General features: G+C 44.3%; 1 protein-coding gene across 1 annotated transcript in view; it reads right to left on the bottom strand.

The window, feature by feature from the left end:
- The window catches only part of LOC111955796 (MAP7 domain-containing protein 1-like), a 94225-nt gene that overhangs the window by 17273 nt on the left and 58491 nt on the right, over positions 1-18461 (bottom strand). Inside the window, exons 5-8 of the mRNA XM_070436289.1 lie at positions 17958-17978; positions 13611-13774; positions 12581-12689; positions 11064-11168 (exon numbers count right to left, since the gene is read on the bottom strand). Of these exons, the coding sequence (XP_070292390.1) occupies positions 11064-11168; positions 12581-12689; positions 13611-13774; positions 17958-17978 (399 nt within the window). The remainder of the gene's footprint in view (positions 1-11063; positions 11169-12580; positions 12690-13610; positions 13775-17957; positions 17979-18461) is intronic.

Raw genomic sequence — 18461 nt, 5'->3', positions numbered from 1 at the left:
CGGGTCGTGCGGTCTCTACCGTTCCTATACCCTTCCATCTATACTGGTAACAAACTAAGTGCCGTACGTGGCTATCTATATTATTATTCAGGTCTCGCCGGTGTCTGGTTTCCGTATATCACCTGCGAAAATCAGTCGGGTATAACCTAACTTAGTTCTGAGTTTGTTATACTGTTAACTTAGTGGGTATAGTCTTCGTTGTATACGGTAGTCTGCCGGTGTATTACTGTTACTGCTACCCTAGTGGTGTCTGGGTGTATACTGTACTGTTAACTAGTGGTTACCGTAGTTCTGGGTGTATATACTGTAAAACTAGTGGTAGTCTGCTATATGACTGTAAACTAGTGGTAGTCTGGTGTATACTGTACTAGTGGTAGTCTCGTATTTATACTCGTAACTAGTGTACGTCTGGTGTATACTTAACTCGTGGTAGTCTGGTATTATTACTGTAAACTAGGGGTAGTTGGTGCCTATACTGGAACCTAGTGGTAGTCTGGTGTCTATTATTGCTAACTAGTAGTAGTCTGGTTGTATACCTGTACTGTAACGAGTGGAGTCTGGTGTTATTATACTGTAACTTAGTGGTAGTCTGTGTATACTGTAACTAGTGGTAGTCTGGATGGTATACTGTACTGTAACTTAGTGGTAGTCTGGTTGTATACTGTAACTAGTGGTAGGCTGGGTGCTATTACGTGTGGAACTAGTAGTAGTCTGGTGTATACTGCTTTACTGTAACTAGTTGGTCAGTTCTGGTGTATTGACTTGTACTTACCTAGTGGGTAGTCTGGTGTCTACTGTTACCTAGTGTAGATCCTGGTGTATACTGCTAAACTAGTGGTAGTCTGGTGCCTCCATACTAATTGTAACTTAGTGGTTAGTCTGGTGTATACTTGTACTGTAACTAGTGGTAGTCTTTGGTGTATACGGTACTGTACCTGTGGGTAGCTCTGGTGTATACTGTAACTGTACCTAGTGGTGTCTGGTGTATTACTGTACCTAGTGGTAGTCTGGTGTCGTATACTGTAACTAGTGGTAGTCTTGGTTGTATACTGAACTAATGGTAGTCTGGTTGTGTATACTGTAACTAAGTGGTAGTCTCGGTGTGTATATTGTTAACTAGTTGGTAGTCTGGTGTATGACCTGTACCTAGTGTTAATAGCTCTCGGGTGTGGTATGACTGTACGGGTAACTAAGGTTGGTTAGTTCTGGGTGTATACTTGTACTGTTAAATTAGTGGTAGGTCTGGCCTGGTATAACGGTTACGTAAACTAGTGGGGTAGTCTGGTATATTACTGTAACCTAGTTGGTAGTTCTGGTGTAACTTACCTAGTGGTAGTTCTTGGCTGGTTATTACTGTAACTAGTGGTAGTCTGGTGTATTACTGTACCTAGTGGTAGTCTGGTGTATATTTACCTAGTGGAGTCTGGTGTATACGTACCTTAGATGTAGGGTCTGGTGAGTATACTGTAAACTAGTGGTGTTCTGTGTATCTGTAACTAGTGGTAGTTCTGTGTGATACTGTAACTTTAGTGGTAGTCTTGGTGTATACTGTACTGTACCCACTAGTGGTAGGTCTGGTTTGATACTTACGTAAACTAGTAGAGTCTGAATAGATATTACCATAAAGTAACCTAAGTGGTAGTTCTCGGTGTATACTGTACATGGTAACCTAAGTAGTAGTCTGGTGTATACTGTAAACTAGTGGTAGTCTGGTGCTATACTGTAACTAGTGGTAGTCTGGTATATTACTGTAACTAGTGTAGTCTGGTGGATATTGTAAAACTAGTCCGGTAGTCTGGTATTATACTGTACTGTACAACTGAGTGTAGTCTGGTATGATACTGTAACTAGGTGGTCGTCTTGTGTATACCTGTAACTAGTGGGTAGCCTGGTGTATACTGTAACTAGTGTAGTCTTGCTGTATACTGTACTGTGAACTAGTTGGTAGTCTGCGTGTATACTGCTAACTGTAAATAGTGCGTAGTCTGGTGTATACTGTAAACTAGTAAGTAGGTCTGTGTATACTGTACTGTAACTAGTGGTACCGTAGTCTGGTGTAGTACTGTTACTGTAACTAGTGGTAGTTGGTGTATACTGTAAAACTAGTGGCTAGTCTGGGGCTATACTGTACTGTAACTAGTGTAGTCTGGTGTATACTGAACGGTAGTGGTAGTCGGCGGTATTACTGTACTGTAACTAGTGGTTTAGTCTGGCGGATGCTCCGTTAATTCCCCTTCCCTTGAAAATATAAGGTGAAGAGGAAAGGATAAAGGTTCCTGTAAGGGGTCAGAGGCCACTCACCAGGGGTCCGGGAGTCGCTGACTGTGATCAGGGTTCACGGCGCTGCGGCTACGGCGCCAGGAAGGGGACAGGGTGAGGAGTCATGAGCCTCGCCACGATGCGGCTCTCCCCGACGGACTTAAGACGCAGAATCTTGCGGGGCTGGCAGAGCACAACCCGAGGGCGCGCTGTCAGTCCTGGGGCTCTTACACACCACACAACCACACCCTTCAGAGTCCCGCAGAATCAGACCCCCCAGTAGTGGCACCACCCAGCGTTACCCCCACCGCTTCCCCAGGTCGCTCACTGACAACACTGCAGGCACAAGCATTTCATCCCCACAACACAAACCCCTGATCACTGTTCTGATCACACTTTTAATAAACTTGTTAAGCTATTTCACCCCTGACCACTGTTACTGACATACTGTAGAGACCAGGACTTCACTCCGTTAAACATGAATGGACAGGTGGGACGAAATCTGGGAGAGTTTCACCACCATGCTAACACTACCAGTCAAAAGTTTGGACACACCTACTCATAGCCATTTTTTTTAAACGTTTTAAAAAAAAAAAAAAAATTTACATTGTAGACATAATATGAAGACATCCAAAAACTATGAAATAACACACCGTATAGACATCATGTAGTAACCAAAAAAGTGCTTAAATCAAATCAAAATATACTCCTTATATTTGAGATTCTTCAAAGTACGCCCACACTTTGCCTTTGATGACAACTTTGTTACACTCTTGGGCATTCTCTCAAACCATTCTTCAAACCATTCCAGGAGGGTAGTCACCTGGAATTGGCATTTCAATGAAACAGGTGTGCCTTGTTTAAAAAGTTAATTTGTCGGAATTCTCTTTCCTTCTTAATGCGTTTTGAGCCAATCAGTTGCGTCCACTGTGACAAGGTAGGTTAGGGTGTGTCTATACAGAACGACTAGCCCTATTTAGTTAAAAGACCAAGCCAGAATCCCTATAAGCAAGAAACAGCTCAAATAAGCAAGAGAAACGACAACCATCAACTGACATGAAGGTCATCAATACCGAAAAATTGTCAAGAACCGTTGAAGTTTGTCAAGTGCCGAAGTCGCAAATTACCATTCAAGCGCTTATGATGAAACTGTCTCTCAATGAGGACCGCCACAGGGAAAGGAAAACCCAGAGTTACCTTCTGCTGCAGAGGATAAATGTTACCAGCCTCAGAAATTGCAGCCCAAATAAATGTCTCACAGAGTTTCAAGTAACAGACACATCTCACATCAAACTGTTCAGAGGAGGCTGCGTGAATTCAGCCTTCATGGCCTCGAATTGCTGCAAAGAACCCACTACTAAAGGAAACAAATAATAGAAGAAGACATGCTTTGGGCCAAGAAACAAGAGCAATGACGATTAGGACTGTGGAAATCTGAGTCCAAATTTGAGATTTTTTGGTTTCCAAACCACTGTGTCTGTCTCGAGACGCAGGAGTAGGTGAACGGTGATCTCCGCCATGAGTGGTTCCCACCGTGAAGCATGGAGGAGGAGGTGTTGATGGTGTTGGAGATGCTTTTGCTAGTGTACCACGTCTGTGATTTATTTAGAATTCAAGGCACACTTTAACCAGCATGGCTACCACAGCATTCTGCAGCGATACCACCATCCCATCTTGGTTTGCGCTTAGGGGACTATCATTTGTTTTGTAACAGGACAACGACCCAAACACACCTCCAGGGCTGTGTAAGGGCTATTTGACCAAGAAGGAAGGGTGATGGAGTGCGGCATCATGATGACCGTCCTCCACAATCACCTTGACCTGAACTCCAATCTCAGGATGTTTGGGGTGAGTTCCGCGGACCGCAGAGTGAAGGGCAAAAAAACAGCCAACAATGCTGGAACTCTCCCCTTCAAGACTGTTAAAAGCAGGTCCAGGTTGAAGGCTGGTTGAGAGAATTGCCAAGAGTGTGGCAGTCATTCAAGGCATAGGGTGGCTACTTTTGAGAATCTCAAATGTAAAATTTGATTGGGTAACATTTTTTTTTCTACTACATGATTCCATACTGTGTTATTTAATAGTTTTTGATGTCTTCACTGTTATTCTACAATGTAGAAAATAGTAAAAATCAAAGAAAAAACCCGTGAATATAAGTAGGTCCATCCAAAACTTTTCAGTGTACGTGTTTAATGTCACCATACCTTCATTAACGTCACAGAATACACACACATAACACTATAACTGCTCAACTGCTACATTTCCCGCCATACAAAAAGAAATAACAAACTTACTTGCCTTTCCACATACATGGTGTAAAATTTGGGACTATAAATTGTGCTTTCCTGTATATAATCACGTATGCTAAAATGTTTATTTCGTAGTCTACTGAGACATTTACTTTATGTTCGTCCTAACTATATTTTTATTATTCCCTGGCTTATGTGTTGCCTTTGTCGAGAAGAACCTGTGCGTAAGCATGTGGTTTGGACGGGGTCCTGGACCAGTGTTATCCCGTACAAACATACATTGAAAATGTTAGAAATCATGTAGTTCTCTTCCCAAATGACTTGTTCATTCAAAAAACAACACCACCCATAAAGCCATGGACTGTCTAGCAGGCCTACGCTCCAGGCCAGACCTAGCCAGGGCTTGGACAGAGGCATGCTACACTCAGCATCCTCAGGCATTAGAGCCTACGTTACTCCTGGGATGCTGGAGTAAGGACTCACTCTTATGCCATTGTTCAGAATTCATATGTTTGTTCTTCATATTATATGTTAGGCGGGATTGTCCCAAATGGCACCCTTTCCCAACATAGTGACTTACTTTTGAACCAGGGTCCACAGGGCGTCTGTTTAGAAGGTAAGTGCAACTGATGTGGGAATAGGTGCCATCCTTGGGACACCCGGTCATCACTGACAAACCACTCAAGAACAACTCATAACTGCAACAAATGTGCCGAATGTCATGGGAGCAAATGGCTTTTGAAACGTCGGGAGTCCCCCTGAAATCATTTGTTCCCTAAAAACGAACGCTAAATTTCGAAGTTACCAAAACAGTGTGTGGGTGAAAGGTGTTACGTTGTATGATGGAACCAGACTGGGGAATTTTGTCAGAGCCTCTTGTGAGATTCTCCTGGTGTGAAGAGCCTCTGGTGTGAGAGCCCTCTGTGGTGAGAGCCTCTGTGTGAGAGCCCCTCTGTGTGAGAGCCCTCTGTGTGAGAGCCCTCTGTGGAGATTTTTGTGTGGGAGGAGATTTAGCCGTGAGAAATGACCCAACCTTTGAAGATTTGAGATGAGAATAGGCGGACACGTTCCGTATTTACTAGTACCTCCAGTAGGCTAAAGAGTATGACCTGAGTGCTCTTCATAAAACTTATTCTAGTGTAACTGCATCTTCAGCATCTTCAATGGGCCATGATATATCGTATCAAATTAATGTCTAACATAGGGCATTCACAAGTAAACAGCATTCTATAGAGACTCCACTGCCTATATAACCTTCGATTTATGGCTGTGGGCCCTAATTGTTAGATCAAGGTTCGCGAGCTAAGGAGCGTTTCCCAAACGGTTACCATAAACCCTTTATTTAGTGCCCTTCTTTTTTTACCCAGCCCCCAAGCGGCTCGTGGTTTAAAATAAAAAGTGCACACTACTGTATACTTCATGGTATCCCATGCGGTGCAGTTTGGACACAAACTCGTTGTGGATCACTCAGCTTCTCTCTAGTATGCCTTAACTGATGGCATGCCACACAGAATGTTTCCCCATTTGACTCTTTAACTGACGGCCCATGCCACACAGACATGTTGCCCCAGTTTGACTCTTTAACTGATCGCATCCACACAGAATATTGCCCCCATTGACTCGTTCGAAACCTGATGGCATGCCACACAGAATAGTTGCCCATTGACTCTTTAACCAACGGCATTTGCCACACAGAAATGTATGCGCCCATTGACCTCTTTAAGCTGATGGGCAATGCCCACACAGAGATGTTGGGCCCCATTTGGACTCTTTAACCTGACGGTCCATGCCACACAGAAGGGTGCCCCGTTGACTCTTTCTTAACTACGACATGCACCACAGAATGTTGCCCCGATTGACTCTTCCCTAAACTGATGGCATTGCCACACAGAATTGTGCCCATTGACTCTCTTACACGGACGGGCATGCCACACAGAATGCCCTCTGCCCCAATTGGACCCCTCTTTAACGGACCGGCAGGCCACCGAGCCAGAATGTTGCCCCATTGACTCTTTAACTGCATGGCCATGCCAACACGAATGTGGCACCCCCAATTGGCCCGTCTTTAACTTGATGGACTTGGCCCACACAGAATGTCTTGCCCCATTGACTCTTTAACGGCCCACGGCATGCCACACAGAATGTTGCCCCCGCTCCTCCCCGACTCTTTAACTGATGGCATTTGCCACACAGAAATGGTGCCCCCGTTGACTCTTTAAGGACTGATGCATGGCCACCACAGAATGTTGCCCCGCTGGGACTCTTTGCTCAGCAATGAAGTCAGACTGCGAATCCAGAAAATGGAATCAGAAAAAATGCTGTTTTATAGAGGAACATCTCAACATGTCCTCTTAAGGCATTATCCTGCTAATAACCAAACATTGAATGCGGTACACGCACACGGCACACACGCAGTCACCACACCACCACAAACAGTCACACACCACACACAACAGTCAACCGTTACGCAACACACAGTCACGCACACAGTTCACCCAAGCACAGAAAGTTTCACAATCACAACAGCAACACCAAGTGAAGCTGATGATACAGCGTTGAGTCGTACACCTTCTTCTGCCGATGGCATGTAAAACACATTTAGGATGGCACCGATCAGGGAAAATGGAAAACCACTGAAAAGCTTTTTGACTATCTCATAAAAACTGAGCTGGTTCATATTGATTTAATGACCAGGGGGTCACCCTCTGGCTGTATTTTGGATAGATTAATTTTCAACACAAGGTTTTTATGGTTAATTAAACCCCACTAGGCCCGGGGCCTGTTGCTAAGCAACAGTGAGACCGCTTATTTTTCCCCCTTCAATGCGGCAAGACATTTACTGCTGCTGCCTGGATAGAGTGACCACACCTGGGAAATAAGTCCTGCCCGCGTCTCTAAAAAACATCAGGCTATTTTAAGGCATACGTATATCCCCACAGCCAGAACATTCTAACTGTGCTAAGTCGACTGATTTCATATGGCAGATCCTGGAATATTATCGGTCTGCTGAGAGAGGACACTTCCTGTGTAAATATTTTAGATTGGACTGACTGATAGTATGAATTTGTCGGAAGGATCAATAAAAGCTGACTGCATGTAGTCAGTTATGAGTGGACAGTGACAACTTCTGATGGCGACAGTTTCCAGAGGGGGAAGAGGACTTTGGAAGCCATCTAAAACCAATCGGATGAACGGAGCTAATGGAATATGATATAGCAACCTGCATGACCCTCTCTTAATTCCTAAGATCTCCTTTCCCTAAGATATCCCCCCTATCTCCCAGATTTCCTCCATTAAGATCTCCTGCATCTAAGATCTCCTCCATCCTCAAGATCTCCTCCAATCTAAGATCTCCTTCCCATCTAAGATCGCCTCCCATCTAAGATCTCCGGCCATCTAAGATCTCCCCATCGAAGATTCTCCTCCCTACCTAAGATCTTCCTCTTACCTAGCATCTCCTCTACCTAATCTCCTCTTACCTAGATCTCCTCCTACCTAGCATCTCCTCTACCTACTAGATCTCCTCTAACCTGAACCTAGATCTCCTCTACCTACCTCCAGAGCTCCTCTACATGTGTATTACTGTACATGTGATAAGTTAGATAGGAGTTCATCAGACGACTATCCTGACCATTTACATTACCACTATCTGACTTTTACATATACACTATCTTTACACGTTATGGTGGAAATGCCCAGATTATTTCCGTATAAGAACTCCTCTATTGCATCAAATTGTTGTTTTAGGTAACAGGAATATAGTATCGTATAACTATTGTAGTGTGTGTTCTCCTGAGGATGGGCCTCTGGGCAGATAACAGCTGACAGGAGATTTGACAAGGTCTCCTGTGGGGCTGATAAAACCTAAAAGAGCATTCCAAAGCATGGAGTTAAGGCTTTCTGTTCTATATGGGTACCAGGGGAGAATGACCCCAGGGCCGACCCTGGGCTGTAGACAAAAATGACTGTTTTCCTACCAGCACGATACCTCCTCTGCTGTGAATTATAGCATCTTTCATACAGATCTTAACCTTGTGACCTTAATTCTATATATCGGCGTTGTCCCTCGTCATGTAGGTTGAAAGGTGTGTATCTTGGCTATAAAATACCTTTGTACTTCTGTCTCAACGAAGGTCATTCTGAGGGTGATCTCGACCAGCCCATCGCTATTGCAAAACTCTCACTAATAAAGTTTAGGGTTTAAGTATGACACTCTGACTTGTGTGATAAGTTTTGTCCTTCTCCTCATTTTATTAGTAGAATGAAATGAACCACCACACCATTTACATGACACTATCTGACATTCTACATTAACACTATCTAATCGTACATGACACTATCTATCTACATGTACACTATCTGCATCTGACATGACACCTAATCTAATCTACATTACACTACTCTATCTACATTCACTATCTATCTACATGACTCTATTCTGACATTTACATTCCCACATTATTCTGACCATTTACCATTACACTAGTCTTCTTCCAAGCCAAAATGGAGATATCCCCCTTCTAGCAATTAGATGAACATTACCACATCAATTCAAGACCCATCCACCACCGAACCACCCACCATCATTGAACACTGCCACCACACCCACAACCTCCCCACCCACCTCTACCACCACCACCACCTCCACCACACCTCCTCCACCTCCACCACTACTCTCACCACCATCCACCTACCCCTCCACAACCATCCCACACACCACATCCTACACCACTCTACCACTACCTCCTCCCACCACCACCACCTCTCCTACCACCATCCACCTTCCACCATCCTTCTACCCACACACCACCACCTCCTCCTCACACACCCCACCTACCTCCTACCACACCACTCCTCACCACTCCTCCACCACTACCTCTACTCAACCCACACCTCTACACCAGCCCACCACCTCCACCTACCTCTCACCACCAACTCACCTCTCACACTACCTCACACGCACCATCCACCACCACTCCTAACCATCCACCACCACCTCCACCACCTACCACCACCAACCCCCCTACGACACCTCACATCTTCCTCACCACACCCCACACCCTCTCCATCCACCACACCTCTCACCATCACATCCACCACCACACTCTGCACCACACACACCACTCCTACACACCCACCTACTACTCCTCAACACCTCCACACATCTCTACCACACAACCTCCACCACCTCCTCATCCTACCACCCACACCTCCCAACCACTCGACACCTCACCTCACCACACCTCCACCGTCCACCACCATACTCCCACCCACCCACCACCTCTCACCACACTTCCCCACTACTCTCTCCACACACCACACACTACCTCCACCACCTCTACACCACCCTCACCACCGCCTCCACCACCAAATCTCCCACCTCCACCACACCTCGCTCATCTCCACACCTCCACCATCATCCACCAACTCCACCACCTCACCACCCACCACCACCCTCCACCTCAACTACTCCAACACGTCCACCACCTCCTCACACACCCACCACCACCTCCCACCACCACACCTCCACCCACCTCTTACCACCACCACCACACCTCTACCACCTCTAACCAACCACCAACCAACCTTCCACCACCTCACCCTCCACCACCCCACACCTCTACACACACGCACACCTCTACCCACACACACCTCTACCCACACACCACCTCGTCACCCACGCACACCTCTCACAACCACGCACCCACTCCTCACCACACCACAACTTCCACCCACGCCACACTCTCCCAACCACACTCTCACCACCACCACACTCTCCCCACCACACTCTGCACCACGCAACAACTCTCTCCAACCACCATCTCCACCACCCACCACCTCCACCACCTCCACCACCAACACCTCTACCACACCTCCTCCTCCTCTACCACCACACCTCTACCACCACCACACCTCTTACCACCACCACACCTTCTTACCACCACACCTCTACCACCACCACACATCTTCTACCACCACCACACCACACCACACCACCTCCACACCACACCACACCACCTCCACCACACCACCTCCACCACACCTCAACCACACTTCCACCACACTTCCACCACACTTCCACCACCTCCACCTCTACCACCTCCACACCAGCACAGCTTATGACCAACAGCAGAGTGGAGGACAACCAATGAGTGTGGAATAGAAGGGTGTCGTGACTGAAGTGACAGAAACCTATATACACCAATAGAGGAAAGAAATGATCACAAAATATGGAATAATATAGATGTCTGGTCTGATCAAAAATTCAACAACATCAAATCAACAAAACCATGATGCACACGAGAGCGGGGATGTGAGACGGGTAATGTAGTGTTGTAAGGATAGGAAATGATTGGTCACCAGGCAACAGGCAGGCAGGCAGGCAGGCCACCAGGCAGGCAGGCAGGCCACCAGGCAGGCAGGCAGGCCACCAGGCCACAGTTAAAACAAAAAACTAAAACCAGGTAGTAAGGAGGATCTGAGAGGAGAAGGGAGTGGGGGAGGAGGGGGACTGATATAAAGGCRTGGTGGACATTGACGCGGGTCGGTCATCCTTACTTCTGTTGGGGGAGTTCCAGAGGGTGGCAGAGGACTTGGACAGCCTGTTGTTAATGACAGGGTCCACCTGTCTCGGTAAGTTGACAGTAGAGGCCGAACATCTGCCTGCACCAGAGAGAACGCAACAGACAACAACTGTTCACAAGGCTGGCGGGGTGGGGAACCCAAGGATGTACTGTAGACGTAGGCCTACTGTCGATGAGCTCGCCCACTGACTGTCTGTCTGTCGGTCTGGATCATGCAGTTGACAGAGCTTATAGGAGAGTGGGACCACATCATTCATTGATTCACTGATTCATTGTAGTTTAGGGCACTCGAAAAGGTTTGGGGTATATCTGAGAAAGTTACATGACTGAAGTGACTGGGTTTATGAATGGCGTCTAAAACCCAGAAACAAATGGCGTCTAAACCCCAGAAACAAATGGCGTCTAAAACCCAGAAACAAATGGCGTCTAAACCCCAGAAACAAATGGCATCTAAACCCCAGAAACAAATGGCGTCTAAAAAACCAGAAACACCGATGGCGTCTAAAACCCAGAAACAAATGGCGTCTAAAACCCAGAAACAGATGGCGTCTAAAACCCAGAAACAGATGGCATCTAAACCCCAGAAACAGATGGAGTCTAAAACCCAGAAACAGATGGCATCTAAACCCCAGAAACAAATGGAGTCTAAAACCCAGAAACAAATGGAGTCTAAACCCCAGAAACAGATGGCGTCTAAAACCCAGAAACAAATTTTTCTAGAGAACACAAAATGGTGTAGATTGTCTTCGCAGTTCAAACCAAACAAACACACAAACACAAACACACACACGCTCATTCTTATTTCAGACTTCAGAGAGGAGAGAAGGTTTTTGACCTCAAGGTCACAATCCAAGAGAAGGCCTGCCTTTCACAAGCTTGCGTCATTGTTGGACTGAGCAGCATAGTGTACTGTAGGAGACAGTTGGCACACTGAACGCTGAGAACGTTCCTCACAGCTCTGTGATAAACTCAACACCTTGCAGTTCACACAGAAAGTCTAATGAAACATTTACATGACACCCTCCACATATTCCCCTCTGTCTCCTATATCTGGATTCTACTGAACAGTTAGAATCTGGAGTCAGAGAAACAGTTCAGATGAGAAGGATCAATACAAATCTAGTCTATTATCATGATGGTACTCGGTCATTCAGTGATTACTGAAGCCAAGTAGAAATAGTGACCTAGTGATAGGCAACATATTGTTAGTAAACATMAATTATATAATGACTCATCTAGCTATTCTAATAGTCCTCAGATGAGAACTTTACCACCCCTTAACCAAATTACACTCCCACCCCTACGGCACCCAAACTGTAGGACACTGTAAATCAACATTAGTTAGTCTAGAACGTCTCTGTCCTGTTCTATGCTGCTCAATGAGGGAACTGTGTGAGCAGTTGTACGAGACATTATGTGGTCCTAGGTGGTTCAGGTCTATGTAGTAATATGTGGTTCTATGAGGTTCTATGTGGTTCCAGTGCTACTCACTTTGTCTGCGCGAGGTCTGGTTGAGGCCGCCAGCCCAGGACCATCTCTGCTGACGGATCTCAGCCCAAGTCTTTTTGGTTGACTTCTTGATGGCCGCCTCATAACGCTCCTGTGGTGGGATAAAAGGGAGACCAAACTTTGACTCACTCAAACAGCTACTGAGGACCTCAACGTGTAATGTTTCTAGAACCTCCAACCACTCTGTGTATGTACCCTGTGATCTTGTCCCCACAAAGCAAAAGCTGAGTTTTTATATTTGTATTCAGCAAACACTTATATGTATTTTTTTAATTTCACCTTTATTTAACCAGGTAGGCCAGTTGAGAACAAGTTCTCATTTACAACTGCAACCTGGCCAACATAAAGCAAAGCAGTGCGACAATAAACAACACAGAGTTACACGTGGGATAAACAAAAGTACAGTCAGTCATTAACACAATAGAAAAGTCTATATACAATGTGTGCAAATGGAGTAAGGAGGTAGGCAATAAATAGGCCATAGTAGCGAAGTAATTACAATTTGGCAAATTAACACTGGAGTGATAGATGTGCAGATGATGATGTGCAAGTAGAAATACTGGTGTGCAAAAGACCAAAAACCAAAAAACAATATGGGGATGAGGTAGGAAGTTGGATGGGCTATTTACAGATGGGCTGTGTACAGCTGCAGCGATTGGTAAGCTGCTCAGATAGCTGATGCTTAAAGTTAGTGAGGGAAATATGAGTCTCCAACTTCAGCGATTTTTGCAATTCGTTCCAGTCATTGGCAGCAAAGAACTGGAAGGAAAGGTGGCCAAAGGAGATGTTGGCTTTGGGGATGACCAGTGAGATATACCTGCTGGAGCGCGTGCTACGGATGGGTGTTGTTATGGTGACCAGTGAGCTGAGATAAGGCAGAGCTTTACCTTGCAAAGATATACGCTTAGGTACAGTATGTTGTACCCTAGCCTGTAACAAAACTACCTACAAAACTGAACACAACACTTGAGCAACAGAGAGATCTTGAAGGTGACCCTCCTCCCGACCCCACCTTGTTCTTCTCTAGTTTCTGCCTCTGTTTCTCTTCCAGGAGGGCTCTGCGTTTCTCAAGCTTCAGTCTCTGGTCCTCCAGCCTCCTCCTACGTTCCTCCAGCTGACTCTCCCTCAGACGCCTCGCCTTCTCCTCCTTCTCCAGCCACTGGGTCTTCTTAGTCGCTAGGCAACGGGAGGCATTTTTTTAGATTCGTTTTATTTCACATGATTCAGTTTTATTTATGTTAATGTTCTGAAATTATTCAGACCCCTTGACTTTTTCCTTTAATTTTTTTTTAAATGTTACAGCCTCATTCTAAAATGGATTAATTTACATTTTTATTTGCAAACATTTCTAAAAATCTGTTTTTGCTTTGTCATTATGGGGTATTGTGTGTAGATTGATGGAGGGGGGAAAAAAACGAATGAATTTTAGAATAAGGCGGTAACTTAACAAGATGTGGAAAAAGTCAAGGGGTCTTGAATACTTTCAGAATGCTCTGTACACGGCAGCTAAAAGGTGCATTGCGTATACATCAGGAAACTCAAGAAAACAAAACAAATGAATGTGATAGTTAGCTAGTCAAGAAAGTGTAGAAGTCATGAATGGAATAATGGACAATTCAGGGTTAGTTGAAGCAACTAATAATCTCTTTCTCTCAATCCCTCTACTTGTTTTTGTCTGCCCTCCATATCTCCCTGCACTAGCTGGTCATAATAAACAACTCGAAATGACTGAGCACTACATAGTAGGTTGTTGTTTGTTTACTGAGACGAATACTGGCCTTGTGATCTCACTGTTTAAGGCTCTTAAAAGTCTCATGGCTTCTAGGAACCAGTTTGGAAAAGCAAGAAGAATAGAATGGGAAGAAGACATAGTTGTTTACACCCTCCCATAGGCCTAATTGCAATCCTATTCTAGTCCTCATAACAGTCAACAAGTAGTAGAAGTAGAGGTAGTACTAGTAGTAGTAGTATTAGTAGCAGCAGTAGTAGTACAAGTAGTAGACACTAGAAGCATTATTATTATTAGTAGTAGTGGTAGTAGCATTATTATTATTATTATTAGTAGTAGTGGTAGCGGCATTATTAGTAGTAGTAGTAGTCACATTATTAGTAGTAGTAGTAGTGGTAGTAACATTATTATTATTAGTAGTAGTAGTAGTAGTAGTAGTAGTAGTAGTAGTAGTAGTAGTAGTAGTAGACAGTAGTATTAGTATTATTAGTGGTAGTAGTAGTAGTAGTAGTAGTAGTAATAGTAGTAGCAGTAGTGGTATTATTATTAGTAGTAGTAATAGTAGTAATAATAGTAGTAGTAGTAGTAGTAGTAGTAGTAGTAATAGTAGTAGTAATAATAATAGTAGTAGTAGTAGTAGCAGTAGTGGTATTATTATTATTATTAGTAATAGTAGTAGTAGTAATAATAATAGTAGTAGTAGTAGTAGTAGTAGTAGTAGTAATAGTAGTAGTAATAATAATAGTAGTGGTAGTAGTAGTAGTAGTAGTAGTAGTAGTAATAATAATAATAGTAGTAGTAGTAATAGTAGTAGTAATAATAATAGTAGTAGTAGTAGTAATAGTAGTAGCAGTAGTGGTATTATTAGTTATAGTGTCCCACTGCTTTTTATTAGTGCCCTCTAGCAGATACTGAGTTTCACTCCACAGTCTGCGTCTCATTTCAGACAGCCACAATTAAAACGCAATCACTCTGCTTTGTTTAAACTCCCAACATGCTGTGCACCAGCTGTGTCCTCTCAGCTCATTGGGCCTCCCCTGAGGTAGACACGCCACATGTGTACTGTATCTCAGAGTGGCATTTCCTGTTTTGCAGTCCCCTGCATGTGGACCTACTTCCAACACACATGTGTGGTTAAAGTATAGCATGGTGAGGGGCTGGATACGTGGGAAGAGGTTTTTTGGATGAAGCTCAGTGTTGAATGGGGGGAAATTAATGTGAGATGTCTTTAATAAAGAATGCAATCCTCATTCTGAAATATTAAAACATTGAAAGAAATACACGAGTGTTTGATGTTAGAAGACGAGGTCCTGATTTGTATTCTGTTCACCAGTCCTTCCCTAGCAATTCTCTATGTTAAGAGGTAGAATACTCTAGTCTGTCTGCACCCCATCCACAAAGATTACACTTTCCCATTTCTCCATCATGGAATAAAATCATATTATATTCATGTTCAGTACATCTGATTGGCAGAAATACATGATCTAAATACATTTAGTGCATGCACTTTACCATTGTAATGGCATTACTACAGCTTCATCTACAATGGCCCTTACATAACATCCCCATGGTTTAATGTTCTCTCTCATATGTGGTTCAAGGGACGAGTACGAATGATAATCACGTGTAACTTTTTTTCTCAGCATGTCATCATCAGTACAGTATACGTACTGTAGAACACCCAACCATAAAACATACAGTATACGTACTGTAGAACAACCAACCATAAAACGTACAGTATACGTGGTGTAGAACACCCAACCATAAAACGTACAGTATACGTGGTGTAGAACACCCAACCATAAAACATACAGTATCACACTATACTGGTGTAGAACAACCAACCATAAACACGTACAGTATACGTGGGTGTAGAACACCCAACCATAAAACACACAGTATACGTACTGTGCGAAACAGCCAACCATAAAACATACAGTATACGTGGTGTAGAACACCCACATAAAAACATACAGTATACGTTGGTGTAGAACACCCAACCATAAAACATACAGATAACGTGTGTAGAACACCCAACCATAAAACACACAGTATACGTGGTGTAGAACACCCAACCATAAAACATACAGTATAACGTGGTGTAGAACACCCAACCATAAACACAACATATACGTGGTGTAGAACACCCAACCATAAAACATACAGTATACGTGGGGAAACACCCAACCATAAAACACACAGTATACGTGGTGTAGAACACCCAACCTAAAACACACAGTATACTACGTCGAACAGCCAACCAAAACATACAGTATACGTGGTGTAGAAACACCCAACCATAAAACATACAGTATACGTGGTGTAGAACACCCAACCATAAACATACAGTTATACGTGTGTAGAACACCCAACCATAAACCATACAGTATACGTGGTGTAGAACACCCACAACCATAAAACCATACAGTATACGTGGTGTAGAACACCCAACCATAAACCATACATACGTGTGTAGAACCCAACCATAAATCATACAATACGTACTGTGGAACACCCAACCATAAACGCTTGATGAGGTGAGATCTAATCCTTTACAGTCTGTAGTCCATATGAGATTCATATCTTACATCTGGATAGACAGAGAAATTGTTCCAAATGGCACCCTATTCACTATCTAGTGCACTACTTTTTACCAGAGTCCTATGGCTAATGACATCCTATTCACTATCTAGTGCACTACTGTTGACCAGGGTCCATAGAGAATTATCAGGTACAGAAAAGGCTTCTTCCATTGGTTGGCTTCTGAAACGATTCCGTTGGCATGGCGATTATAATGAATCTAATGAAATGAGTAATTACATCTAATCTGGCTGAGAGGCACGGCGGGTCAGTTCACAGTAATGACTACATATTTTTCACGCCTCGCCCCAGGGGGACTATGGGACGGCTCAGTGGGAGACGTCCTCTGATTGGTCAGTTGGTTGCTGAAGCTTTGGCCTCAGCGTACAGGGAGAGAGGGGGGGGGGGGGGGGCTTGGGCCATTGTTAAGGGATGGGATGTAGTGCATGTAGAGTTGAAAACAAGCTCACAGAATACCTCGGATTGGATTGATTACACAGGCTTTGGGTTTAGTGTACATTACAAGGGGCTTGAGCCAATGCTACGGAAGAATGAGGCTGTGGGGAAATTCTAGTGTACTAAAGTGTCTCTGAGTTGATAATAAGATCACGTAATACCTTGACATAAAAATAGACCCTGAAAACATATAAAGTCAAGACAAATCTATACTGGAACGACATTACAATGATCCCACAAAATGATCCAAAGTTTTTCATGCAAACATGTATGAAGAACAGGCAGAAATAGGTGCAAGGCAAATCTCTACACAATGAAAAAAAAAAAAAACATGACGAGGACTCATACAACTGAACTATCGGATCATTCTTCTCAGAGACAAACAGGATGTTGTAAAGTTCCCAGTTGACAACAACAGGTCACATTCAGAAAAGAACCAAACTGATTCAACACGAGGGAAAAAGACTGTTCAGAAGCAGAATAATAAACATGCATCCCAACACACAAGATGGAGATGTGGAGAAAGCATGACTGTTGCTGATAACTGATGCTATTAACGCTGCTCTTATACAGTGCCGTATAGAGTAGCCTTACCTTGCAGCTGAGTTTGCTGTTCTGAAGCAGCAAAATGAGAAGAAAACAGCAATAATCAATATCCATCAATCATTAGAAAGAAAAACCCTCATGGCAGAACCCTCATGGCAGAACCCCCATGAGCAGAACCCCTATGCAGAACCCTCATGGCAGAACCCTCATGGCAGAACCCCCATGACAGAACCCTCATGGCAGAACCCTCATGGCAGAACCCCCATGACAGAAACCCCATGGCAGAACCCTCATGGCAGAACCCTCATGGCAGAACGCCCCAAATGGCAGAACCCTCATGGCAGAACCCTCATGGCAGAACCCTCATGGCAGAAACCCTCATGGCAGAACCCCCATGGCAGAACCCCCATGACAGAACCCCCATGACAGAACCCCCATGACAGAAACCCTCATGGCAGAACCCCCAATGGCAGAACCCTCATGGCAGAACCCTCATGGCAGAACCCTCATGGCAGAACCCTCATGCAAGAAACCCCCATGACAGAACCCCCA

Source organism: Salvelinus sp. IW2-2015, linkage group LG31 (genome assembly GCF_002910315.2).
Source record: "Salvelinus sp. IW2-2015 linkage group LG31, ASM291031v2, whole genome shotgun sequence".
Classification (NCBI taxonomy): Eukaryota; Metazoa; Chordata; class Actinopteri; order Salmoniformes; family Salmonidae; genus Salvelinus; species Salvelinus sp. IW2-2015.
The sequence above is the reverse complement of the archived record's forward strand: the minus strand, read 5'-3'. Positions and strand labels throughout refer to the sequence as shown.